The following is a 12901-nucleotide window of genomic DNA, read 5'->3' as shown; positions in this document are numbered from 1 at the left end:
TCAGTCTTTTGATATCCTCTATATCTTGGCGCAATAGCTTATTTTAAGCTGGAAGCAAATTATGCCGTCTTATTTCCAATTCGATCATTCAACTGCAAAAGATTCTGATGACCAGCATTAGAGAGAAGCGATACCGTGATTTCTAGATCACGTTGTGAAACGTGAACGTTACTTTATGATATCAGTGAAATTAAAGCGTGACGTGATCACTGTTTAGGTTGCTTGTTAATAATATTTGTATGAATCACCCAAACCTTAGTTCGTTTATCTTTGCAACTCGAATTGGTCACTCATTCAAAGCAAAATTGTTATGAAAACATCCATTTTTCTTACATATTCAACTCTTTTCCTTATTTCAGATTTAGTTAGGAACGTAACAGAAGGATATCGATTTTTCAAATGTTTCCTCAAATTTGAAGAGGTGATTTTGAAAGATAATTTCAACTTGCATAAATTACAAGTAGCATAATTTACATCAACTTTTGTGAAGAAAGCCCAAAGATTGCTGGTCTTTCGCCTGTTATTATTCTTTCGCCTATTATTATTATGTCGCTGACGTGTTTTCGTTTATTTTTTATAATACAGAGTACCATTTATTGCTTCGGTCGACAACTTCAATATAGAAAGAATTTCTTTGGGATTGTTTATCAAAGATAAGCATAAAATTAGAATTTTATTGCCACCACCAATTATGCAGTAATGCAGTAGTTATTAGTTTGCAGCAAGTATTTATTGTTTAACTAGTTCTACAAAAATACTTCCTACAGCATGCGAAGTTGCCTACGATGCTGGGATTGTCATAAAAATATGCAATTATGTTAGTCGAAAAAGGTTCCGAAGCAATAAAAACATCAGGCTGCCTTCATAATTTACGATTGCAACGGACGCTGATATGCCCTGAAAAGATCTGTGAAATGTTCAAACTGTGATCCCGTCACGCTCTGTATTCGTTTTTCGGAACCGTGACTACCTGTGACATTCTGATCTCAGTGATTAAATCACAGTTCGTGAAATATCGCTCTTCTCTAATCAGCATTCCACCGACTGTTTCATAACATTTTGAAGAGGATAATGAGCATACAAGTTGTAAATAACATCCCATCACCAGTAAGGGTTAATGTACAACAATCTAGCTTGCGACATGTTTGGAATACCATAGACGATGAGATGGCGGTAGTTTTTGCAGACACTCGCCATTGCTAGAGTCCATCGAACTCTGTGCTAAGCTTTAATTCTTGGGGTTTGATGAAATGTCCATCAGTTGATTATTCAGGTGATGCGTCAGCAGTGTTGTGAAAGGCAGTGCTATGGTTCCTAAATGGTTTTGTCGGAGATGACCCGGGACCAACTTCTATTTTCTTTTGAAGTTTGTAGGTTCGGGTATATACCCGAACTTAAATAGGTGGAGTCAATTTAGGTGGTACGATCTCAAATAAAAAGTTTACACTGAGAAGGTAATTTTTTAGTTTTCACTTATCGTCAGATTGATCGATTGAAGATGCCTCCTAAAACTAGCGGAAAAGCTGCCAAGAAAGCTGGCAAGGCCCAAAAAAACATTTCTAAAAGCGACAAGAAGAAGAAACGCAAGAGGAAGGAAAGTTACGCTATCTACATTTATAAAGTATTGAAACAAGTCCATCCGGATACGGGTATTTCAAGCAAGGCTATGAGCATCATGAACAGTTTCGTTAATGATATTTTCGAACGCATCGCCGCCGAGGCGAGTAGACTTGCTCACTACAACAAACGTTCGACAATAACCAGCAGGGAAATTCAAACAGCAGTGCGCCTTCTCTTGCCCGGTGAGTTGGCAAAACACGCCGTCAGCGAAGGAACTAAAGCAGTAACAAAATACACCAGTTCCAAATAAAGCAGGAATTGTTGTTGCATATCAAACGGTTCTTTTCAGAACCACAAATTTTTAAAACTTATAATTATAGTCTGATCTCTAATTTCACCGTTAACGACATGTAGATTTATCAATTTGAAATAATCCATACTAATATAATTCGAATATGTTCGTCAACTTCCTATACCATGTCTGATAATTTTGCACACCAATATCATATATATATATATGTATATATATTCGGTTCAATGTTATTTACCTGCTTTTCAATTGTTACTATATATATATATATAAATATATATTTATACCGTTGCAGGGTAAGGCTTAGAGGTTGCCGGTTCCTCTCAGAACAAGGCAACACTCAATTGCTTCTGAGGAAACTTCTCACAATTCTCGTGGTCCACAAGATCATCTCCTTTTGCGCCTTCTCTATTAGATCTTCGTGAAGTCCAAGTTTGGCTGTGTTCCCAGTTAGATGCATCTCAACCAGCCCATTCGTGGTGTGAGTAGATATATATATATATATATATATATATACATATATATATATATATATATATATATATATATATATATATATATATATATATATATATATATATATATATATATATATATATATATATATAAACCTGTTGCAAACAGTGATTGTTAAAAAAATATATATATATATATATATATATATATATATATATATATCTATATATATATCAATATATATATATCTATATAAGGATAAGGACAGTCCCTCTCAGAGAAATACTAACCGTAGACACGTGTTTCGGGCTTTCGGCCCTCATCAGTACGGTGAACAAGTGTTAGGATGTGCAACACTTGAAAGAAACAACAAACAAACAGAGTCAACAACAGAAGCCAGCAATCCATTTGTGGTTTCAGCAGGAAGACCCAATGTGTTTTCGGGCAACAACCGACATCACCACGCGAAAAGCTATAACTAACTGCGTGACATCCGAATCCAGGAATAATAACATGTCGGAAGGATAACGAGGGTAATTGTTCATAAAACAAATCATAAGGATAAGGACAGTTCTCTGAGAGGGACTGTCCTTATCCTTATGATTTGTTTTATGAACAATTACCCTCGTTATCCTTCCGACATATATCTATATATATATATATATATATATATATATATATATATATATATATATATATATATATATATATATATATATATATATATATACAGGGTGAGTCTTTGACTTGTACATATATTTTAACCGAAGGTTCTTGAGGTCAAAAGAAACACTTTTTTCATTTACCATTTTTTCCGATTCGGCCCTGTTAAAAAGATATAGCCATTTTAAATTTTCAAAATGAGCTAATTCACCCCTGAAAACCGGAACACTGAAGTTTTCTCAAGCATAAGATATACCTCTTGAACTTTGGAAATAAGCTACTAAATTAGAAAAACCATCATAAACTCACGTTTAACATTCCATTTGTTGAACAAAGTAGTGTTTATAATCAAATAAATGAGTTATTCCAATTTCGTTGACGCTAAAGATTAAATATTCTTCTCTTGATTTCTATTTCATTTTCGATAATTATAACGAATTGAGCTCGCTACCAGCCATATTAGCTCTGATACTCATATCCATTCATTCATTATATTTCATTTATATGATATCGTTGTTTATTTTTCGTGCAAGAATTAACCTTAAAATCTCAAATAAATAATATTCATCTATGAAAGATCTAACACAGACTATAGTAATCTGTGGTTTTAAGTTTGAATTTCAAATTTCGAGTGATGCCAAATATAAACACAGCAGTTCGGTTCGAATAATCTATGTTCTAACCTAAAATTTTCATTTACAGTTTACACTGTTATTGTTATAAGATATTTGTTATGAAATGAAGCATTTGATTTGTTCCAACTATCTCATAAAAATATTGAAATGCATCAATATTTTTGAAACCATCAGTATGAAAATATGGAAATATGTAAAATATTCTGGCTCTGTAATCAATGGAAAATGTTAGACTCCACTTGTAATCAAATTTGTTGTTAATGTGTACCTACATTATAGCCAACTTTACTACTTAATTCATCTTGATTTTGGCATTGAAAATAAATGAGAAGTATTCAATATAATTATCCACAATAGAATATTTGGTTTCTTTCAACTCACCTGATTTGTTTTCACATTAAAACAATTATGGCCCTCTTGGAAGTATGTCAATCATAAGCTCTTAGGATGAATTTATGGAATAGCAAAAGAATAAAAGTATTCAATCTCAATCACATGAAAATTTGTCTAGTATGTACCTAGTGGTATGTTTCGATGTGAGTTAGAATGAGCCGAAGAAGAATACAGTATTGTTCGATAGCAGCAGTCTTTAGTGGGATATTGATTGTTGTCATTATAATGGGACTATTTTGTGAAAACTTTTTTAAACATGGGTTTTATGAATAATCTGGACTTTTCAAAAAGAATGTTGATTTTAGTGAAGTATCTTCTTATTATCAGAGCTGTGCCAAAGCTCAGTGATTTTTAATCAAATCGAGGAGTTGAGGTGAGCTTATTCAAATAACTTCATTTTCAAACTAAGTTGGCTAGTACTTCAATTCTTAAATCTGAGACATGACTTCATAGTAAATATTCATTTCTGTGGTTTTTTTTCCACAATAGAACAGAGTTGCATTCAGCCAAAGTACCCAATTTTTTGAATTTCACAGATAATTTTTTTTTTTTTAAGATCAAGTTATTCGAAAACGGCGCTTTGTACGAGAAAATATGAAGAATACTTTTATTTTTCAAATTAGCCAAATATTCTTCAATGAACGTTCAAATTACTATTAAGAGTTGGTTTCTTCGAATTTCTGGTATTTTGATGGTATGTTATGTTCATAACATAGAAACAGAAGAATGTGTATGGAATCTGGTGTTCGGAGAAGATGTATCACATCAAAAAAAAGCTATATTTCAAAAATCATTTCCTTCGATACAACCATTTCCGAGATATAGCCGATAATCACATTTTTTTAACGATTTTCAACAGCCTGTATCTTTTTAACCGGGCCGAATCGGAAAAAATGGTAAAGGAAAAAAGTGTTTCTTTTGACCTCAGGAATCTTGGGTTAAAATATATGTACAAGTCAAAGACTCACCCTGTATATATATATATATATATATATATATATATATATATATATATTTTCAGTACTGCATTATATATATATATATATATATATATATATATATATAGTATATTTCAACCAACAAAGAAAATCATGATTCAAGACGAGACAACCAAACATACACCTCGATTTATATATATATATATATATATATATATATATATATATATATATATATATAAATAATATCAGTAACTGTTTAGTTTCCATGCGTTCTACCGTTGTAAAATCCCGCCCAGTTTCCCTTCTTATCTCTTCGTTCCTGATATGTTGCAATCTGGAAACTCTACAAGATCTTATCGAAATGTCCATCTCTAATTTGTCTATGGTCTTTTTTTTTCTGGAAGTTGCCAGCATTCACAGCCATAAGTTAAAATAGATTCTACAACTGTTGTGTAGATTGTTGCCTCTGATATTGAAACCTTTTTTTTTCGTTTCAGTAGCCGTTCAGTTGTTTATAGATAGAGTTGAGTAGGGGTGGAGGAGTCTCGATAGAAATGGCCCCCATTAATTGGGGATCTGCTTAGTGGTTATGTTTGCCTTAGAATGTTAGATGATATCATAGTTCTCCAGTCGCATACTCCAGAAAGTTTATTTTAATTGGGGTCGGATCTTGTATATTCTCAAAATTTAAATATGTATGTCGTAAAAAGATTTACCCAGATTTTTTCCTAATTAGGATGTCTATTAGCTGTTCTTTCGATCCTATTCTTGGGACATCCTTTCTGCTGTGTAGTAATTTTCAACTCTGTATTTCTCAGAGTAACTAACGCTAAAAGATTACATATATCATGCTGTTACAATCATTACGTGTTCTTCAATTAACGGAAACTCTAGAGCCCGTAAGCAATCAGAGGTCTCCCCAAAGGACGTAGTTAATATCACACAATCTACTTCTACGAAAGATGAAAAAAAACTCCTCTCCTGACCTATCTAGCTGCCGGTATCACTAGGCAACAACAGTACCTAGAAGTGAAGGGAATCCAATATGCTGATGTCATCATCAAAATGACATCACACCGAATAAATAAGTCAAAATCATTATTTTGATCCGTATCTGATAGAACGCTCGAGCTTTTCGGATTCTGAAGAGTTTTTATGTCAAAATAGACGACGTAATATCCCCACCAGACAAATGGAAGCAGGAGTGCCTCAAGGTTCAGTTCTAAGCCCAAAATCAACAACATATGCATATGCAACGCCCCAAAAAGGTCAAGGAATATGCTAGCTCTATACGCAGATGATAGATGTCATTTACAGAATAGTGATCGCAGCACTAGATGATTTATATATTACAGACGAATGTTTCATTAAGGTGAAAGATTCAAATGAAATGACTTAACCTGCATAGTCAACTGTGCGATTGTATTTTTCTTCCTGTTAATTTCTAGCTGTTTGCGGAACCAATTATCAAATATATTGGGACTGTATGCAAATAAAAAAACAAACAAAAAACAAATAATAATTCAAACTCTATGGATGGCAATCAATGGCATTCAATGTATGAAATTAGTATACTAAGCCCTACCTCATTCAGAGTATGGAACGTACTACGCTGATTGGTCGAAACCGCGAGTATATATATATGTATACGAGGACATTTTCGAGGAATTATCAAAGCCCAACAATCATTTTACTCTCCCATATTCGCGTATTATATTATAATGTCTGGTCGCGGTAAAGGTGGAAAAGTTAAGGGTAAGGCAAAGTCTCGTTCCAACCGAGCTGGATTACAATTTCCAGTTGGTCGTATTCATCGTTTATTACGCAAAGGAAATTATGCTGAACGAGTTGGAGCTGGAGCACCCGTCTATCTAGCCGCTGTTATGGAATATCTAGCCGCCGAAGTTTTGGAATTGGCCGGTAACGCAGCACGTGACAACAAGAAAACCAGAATTATTCCCAGACATCTTCAGCTGGCAATCAGAAACGACGAAGAGTTGAACAAATTGCTATCGGGAGTAACTATCGCTCAAGGTGGTGTTTTACCGAATATCCAAGCCGTCCTCTTGCCAAAGAAGACAGAAAAGAAATCATAAATACAATCTGTATGTGAAACGGCCCTTTTCAGGGCCACAATATTTCCTCATTGAAAAGATTTTTTTATCATCTGATCACTTTGGGTATAATAAAATTGCGACAATTTCACGGTCCTACTGACATTCGTAAGTAGGGTAAATGCTCTGATTTTCGACCAAATTAACAAAAACATCGATTTCGGGTACGACTTTTTCACACATAAACTAATCAAATTTTAAAGGTGTTGATGTTCATCGATTCTTTGGCTAGTTTTAAATAATTTGTCATATAATTTTAAACGTTCTCTTCGCATTCAACCTTCGAAATGTGAAAACGGAAAATCTGAATAACATTCGGGTCACGACCATGCCGCAGAGTTCTCGACCATTTTTTTGTTTGTTTTCGACCACTAATAATAGTGGCCGCTCGCTTCTCGTCTTCACTTAAAAATTTTATATTTATATCAATCACATGGATTTCAGATGAGGTAATTGAGTAAGAAACACTGGGAACGTAAAAAAATTATTCTGCAAAAGTTTTCATTTTCTATAAGTATTTCAAAATAGGAACTCATATTAAATAATATTATTTGGTTATTTTGTTCTTAAGATCTTTTCAGAAACTAATGAGTATATAAAACACCGACCACAAGTGGTCGAGAATTAAGTATAGTATATCCAAAGTCACTTGGAGGAAGCCAGAATATTTCAATTATATGTTCAAGGGTTGTCCAAGTTTCCAGAAATTCCTTTGGGGCCAGTGAATTTATTGCCTAACAATACTTTCGAATAAACCCCCGGTATTTAGCGGATCGCGGTTTCCATTTCAAAGAGACATCTGGCCGAGCGTTTTTATGGACTAGTTCAAGTGGCTTTGTATATACTATACATTCAAATTGGTTCTCGACCGAGAATAAATGAAAGGTAGAATAAGTATGTTTCAACGTTAATTCAGTGGTCGCAAACTAATATTAAAAAAAAAAAACGAACATGATCCAACAGAAATATATCGGTTGAAATAAACAATTATTGAAATTACATATTGGTTGTCGACCACTTTGGTCGAGAAATAAAAGGTAAAAATTTTCCAATACCAGTTCGCGACTGCCGAATAATATACATTTTCCCACAACTGCTATGAAAAGTAGCGTATTCTTCATAGCTTACTCAATTTCAAAACTATGTATTGCTCATACTGTGGGAAATATTATTTCTCACAGCACTTTGCCCACACCTCGCTTGGTAGACCAATGTAATTGGGCTTTTGAGTCGTTTCTATGGAAACGCAATAAATTCGCACATACTGTCAACGAAGGCCATTTTGATTTGAATCAAGTCCATTACTTGAATTATTGAAATTTGTGCAGTTGTAGGAAAAGTACAGTGTGCAACATGTGGAGAAAGTCCTTTTCTCGCTCGTGTGAACTCGCGAGAAAAGTTGGACTTTCCCCACTTGTTGCACAATATACTATTTCAGCGCGAAAACTTTGACCTATACCCCTACTATGCAAACTATCTTGAAAGGGTAGCAATGGTCGAGAAAACACGTACGGCGGAAATATTTTACACTACAAGATATATTTTATTATTATTTTATCTCAAATCACGGAATGGTCGAGTCGAGAGACACTGACGGTCGGCTAACCAGTGCATTTACCCTATATAATTACATAATACGACCCCATTCTGATCATACGACCTATTTTCGAATCTTCATTTATTACTTTATATTTCATGATAGAATATTGTTAACTCATCAATCTCAAACACGGGATAATGTGGGTGGAATGAATGCCTATTGTAACTATAATACATCCTTTGTTCTTACAATGTAATTTTGCTATTTTAGCTATTCTTTGTGTGACGCTTAGGATCACGCCACATTTTGCATTAGAGATAAGTAATGTTATAAATTCTCAGACGCATTGTTTTTTAGTCAGTCAATAACCAGTCAATAATAGATCAGTTCATGACAGATAGTTTTGATTGTACCTTTCGTCTTTTTCTTGTAAATAAAGTTTTTTTTAAAAACAAGGTTTTCCATCTCAAAAACATAATTGGCGACGAGGATGGGATCTCTTTAAATATTTCGGAAATAATAGCGCGACGAGAAAAACGCGACGTATTATCTGAAATATTGTGCCGGTCGTAGAAGTGACAAAACAAAAACTTTCTTTCGACTATCAGTTTCAACTGTTAAGGTGAGAAGCAACCCTGAGAAGGAAGCCAAGAAGCCCTGATCTTTGGAGTAGCGCCCAAGACGACTTCACTACAAGGAATACGAAACAAAAAAAAGGTTAGCAATCCTTTCTAATTGACTCCCAGTTTACCTATTCTGGCCCAAAAATAGTCAACCTTTTCCCAAAGTTTTGAGTGTAAAACTTGTAGAACAGTTTTTCCTAGGTTTCTTTAAAAAACCGACATAAGAGTTTTTCTAGGTTACTCAATTAAAAAACCGATTACCAATTTTAATTCAAGATTACTTCAATAAAACATTTTAAAGGCCGTAAAGCGCAAACAGTAAAAATGGCATTAGAAAATATAAACTTAACATTACCGGAAAAGTTCGGGATGCTTTTGCCAAGATTTTCAGGAGTGGAGAATGAATTACATTCTTTTATAAAAAGTACAGAAGAATATTTAAGGATGTTCACAAATGAACAAAATATAGTAAAAAGTTATTGTTTATCAGTTGTTAAAAGTAAATTAGTAGGAAGAGCGTTAGCTGAGGTAGCAACTTCCGATATTCCTGATGATTGGAATTCTCTAAAGAGATTCTTACAGATTAAATTTGGCGATCAAATCAATTTAGATGTATTGATACACAAATTACAATTTTTGAATAAATCACATAATGAAGATATAATAGATTTTATTGATAAGATAATTTCCTTAAAGATAAGAATAAATTATAGAATTGACGCGGATCCCATGCCAGATCCAGAAAAACAATTATATAAAACTAATATTTTAAAGATTTGTAAAACAGTTCTTATATCAAATGCCCCAATAGAATTGAGGACTTATTTAATAACAAATAATGCTTTGAATTTTGACGGAACAGTAAATGCAGTTAAAGATTATATATCGAATTTAGCTCAATATGATTTACTTGATAAAAGCAGAAGACAAAAATTTCAAACACGCCCTGAAAAAAATAATTTCAGAAATAATCCCAACACGAGAACAAATAATTATAGATCAAATAATATTCCTAATAATTATCATTTTAGATCGAATAATAATTATAATTCGAATTCAAATTCAAATTTCCCCTCACAACCTATTCAGTTTAATCAAAGACCTGTGAATAGATACTATCCCTCAAACAAACAAGTTTTTGGACATACTAATACTAATACTAATGTTTTCAAACCAAATCCTAATCAAAGAATTAATACACCACCAGAAAAAATGTCAGTACAAACAAGAGTTTACCCCCAAAAACGTCCAAATTATTCGACGCAATTCCCAACGAATCCCCAAAAGAAATTTTTTAATGAACGCGTTTCTAATGAACCACATTTTACTTTTGAAGAATTAACTCAAATAGGATCAAATCCTAATAATGAATCCTTTGATAGATTTTATAATAAAAATCATAATAGAGATTTTCATTCGAAACCTTCGACTTCCAAACAAAATTTTCGAGACCCTACTTTAGAAAACGAATTGACATAAAGCATACGCTAGATAATACAAATCAAAATCCTATTAAATTACCAGTAGACCTGAATCATCTAGAAACTAAAAAGAAAGATTTATCACAAAAACAAAAACTGCATATTGCAAGTGATTTTAGAAAATTAAATGAAAAAACTATTGACAGTAATAATCCCAAACCGGAAATAAATAGTCAATTGTCGAAATCTATAGAAATGAATAACATTGAATACGTATTTTCCAAATGCGATATAACTAATGATTCCAATAAAAGCGAAACCAATGGAATTGAAAATAATAAAGTCACGGAAGAAAAATCAGATAAACCCTCTGAATTATTAAATACTATTGAACAAAAAGATGATAATGTTTTGATTCATAAATCGATAGAAGATGTAAATGATCATAATTATACGGATATTTCCAGTGATCCAAAACGAAAATACTTAAGGACAAAAATAAATAAAGAATATTCGAATGATATGAATTCCCATAAAATTCCCCATGATATTTGTCGAAAAAGCAAATTTAAACGACCTCCCATACAATTTCAATCAAGTTACGTAGGTCACGAACCTTTCAATTACTCCTATTGTAATACAAACCCAACTGTTATCAAAGCACCGATTATTCGCAACCTTGATCCTATATTCAGAAGAAAGCAAGTATGCAATTCCCGATTTTTCTCAACTAATAAAGAATGTGCTTACCCATTGAGTAGAATTATTTTAGAATCTGATAATGAAATGAATCAAATTGAAACATTGAATTCCCAAATAGATGATTTGAATGAAATTAAAGATTTAAATTGTATTGAAGATTTTAATGGTATTGAAGATTTAAATGGTATTGAAGATGATTTAGTTTCAGTGATTAATCAAGTTACTGACGAAGAACTTGATAAATGCTTAGAATTATTAAATGCGAGTGAATACGAAAATAATGATAATGATGAATTTACTAATGAAATTGAAGATGATATAATTGACTTCGAAACTCAAAATGTTATTATTCATGACAATATAACTATTCATAGCAATATTGAGAATCCAATTTTCGAAATACCTTATACAGAAAGAAGTATTAACTCATCTAATTTACAAATAATATTCAAGACTGCATCTAATTATAATGTTACAAAAATTAAACTATTCGGAGAAAAACTCAGATTTATTGTTTCCATAAATTCAATCGGAAGCGATTTATATAAATTTATTAAAGAATATATTAGACCAAAAAGTTCCTATACATTATTTTTCAAGTCACCAGAATTGGAAAAACCACTTATACGAATTTTGCAAGAGAAATTTGATTATAAGAGTTTTGATTTAAAAATTTCAAGAATCTTGTTAGAAGACGTTGAAGACATAGATGAAAGACAACTTAGAATCACTCAGTATCATAAACCAAAACGATACATCGAGGATTAAGAGAAAATCTTATTAGTTTGAAACGGAAATTTTATTGGCCGAATATGAATAAAGATGTTCAAAATTATATAAATTCCTGTGAATATTGCCAGAAAAGCAAATATGAAAGAACTCCAATTCAATTACAATATAAACCTAATCCTGTTGGTTCTAAACCCTTTTCTCATCTTTATTGTGATACAATACGATTTGGTCAAACATACTGTTTAAGTATAATAGATTCATTTTCTAGATTGGGACAATGTTATCCCTTACTTCAAAAGAACGGATTAGAAATTGTAGATAAATTAATAATTTATTTCAGCCATTATGGCATACCTAATAGAATAACATGTGACAACGGAATTGAATTTAAAAATAATGTTGTACAAGATCTATGTAAAGTGCATAAAATCGAAATTCATTACATTACAAATTACAACCCAAATTCGAATGCTTTAGTGGAACGATTTCATTCAACGCTTATAGAACAATTACGAACTATTGAAGGTAAAAACAGTACTTTTCAAAATAAATTAGCTCAAGCTTTATTAAGCTATAATAATTCAAATCACTCAAGTTTAGAAATGACCCCCATGCAAATTATTAAGGCAGACTTAAATTACTCATTACCTATTGAACGTACGCATAACGAACAAGTTCAAAATTATATAGAAAATTATATTGAAAATTTGAATGACATCACGAAACAAATAGAAAGACAACGAGATAAACAATTAAATCGATTAGAAAAAACGAATTATAAGAGACGTGCGAAAGAAGATCACCCTCTCAA

General features: G+C 32.3%; 2 protein-coding genes across 2 annotated transcripts; both read left to right on the top strand.

Annotated features, from left to right (window-relative positions):
* Positions 1–1456: 1456 nt before the first annotated feature.
* Positions 1457–1918, top strand: LOC123681676 (histone H2B-like). Its single transcript, XM_045619913.1, has one exon. The coding sequence runs from the start codon at positions 1499–1501 to the stop codon at positions 1868–1870; it is 372 nt and encodes a 123-aa protein (XP_045475869.1). The 5' UTR covers positions 1457–1498; the 3' UTR covers positions 1871–1918.
* Positions 1919–6658: 4740 nt separating this feature from the next.
* On the top strand, positions 6659–7146 carry LOC123681679 (histone H2A). The gene has a single exon (XM_045619917.1). It carries the CDS (start codon positions 6680–6682, stop codon positions 7052–7054), a length of 375 nt encoding a protein of 124 aa, XP_045475873.1. The 5' UTR covers positions 6659–6679; the 3' UTR covers positions 7055–7146.
* Positions 7147–12901: the final 5755 nt, after the last annotated feature.

This window comes from Harmonia axyridis, chromosome 6, assembly GCF_914767665.1.
Source record: "Harmonia axyridis chromosome 6, icHarAxyr1.1, whole genome shotgun sequence".
Lineage (NCBI taxonomy): Eukaryota > Metazoa > Arthropoda > Insecta > Coleoptera > Coccinellidae > Harmonia > Harmonia axyridis.
The sequence above is the reverse complement of the archived record's forward strand: the minus strand, read 5'-3'. Positions and strand labels throughout refer to the sequence as shown.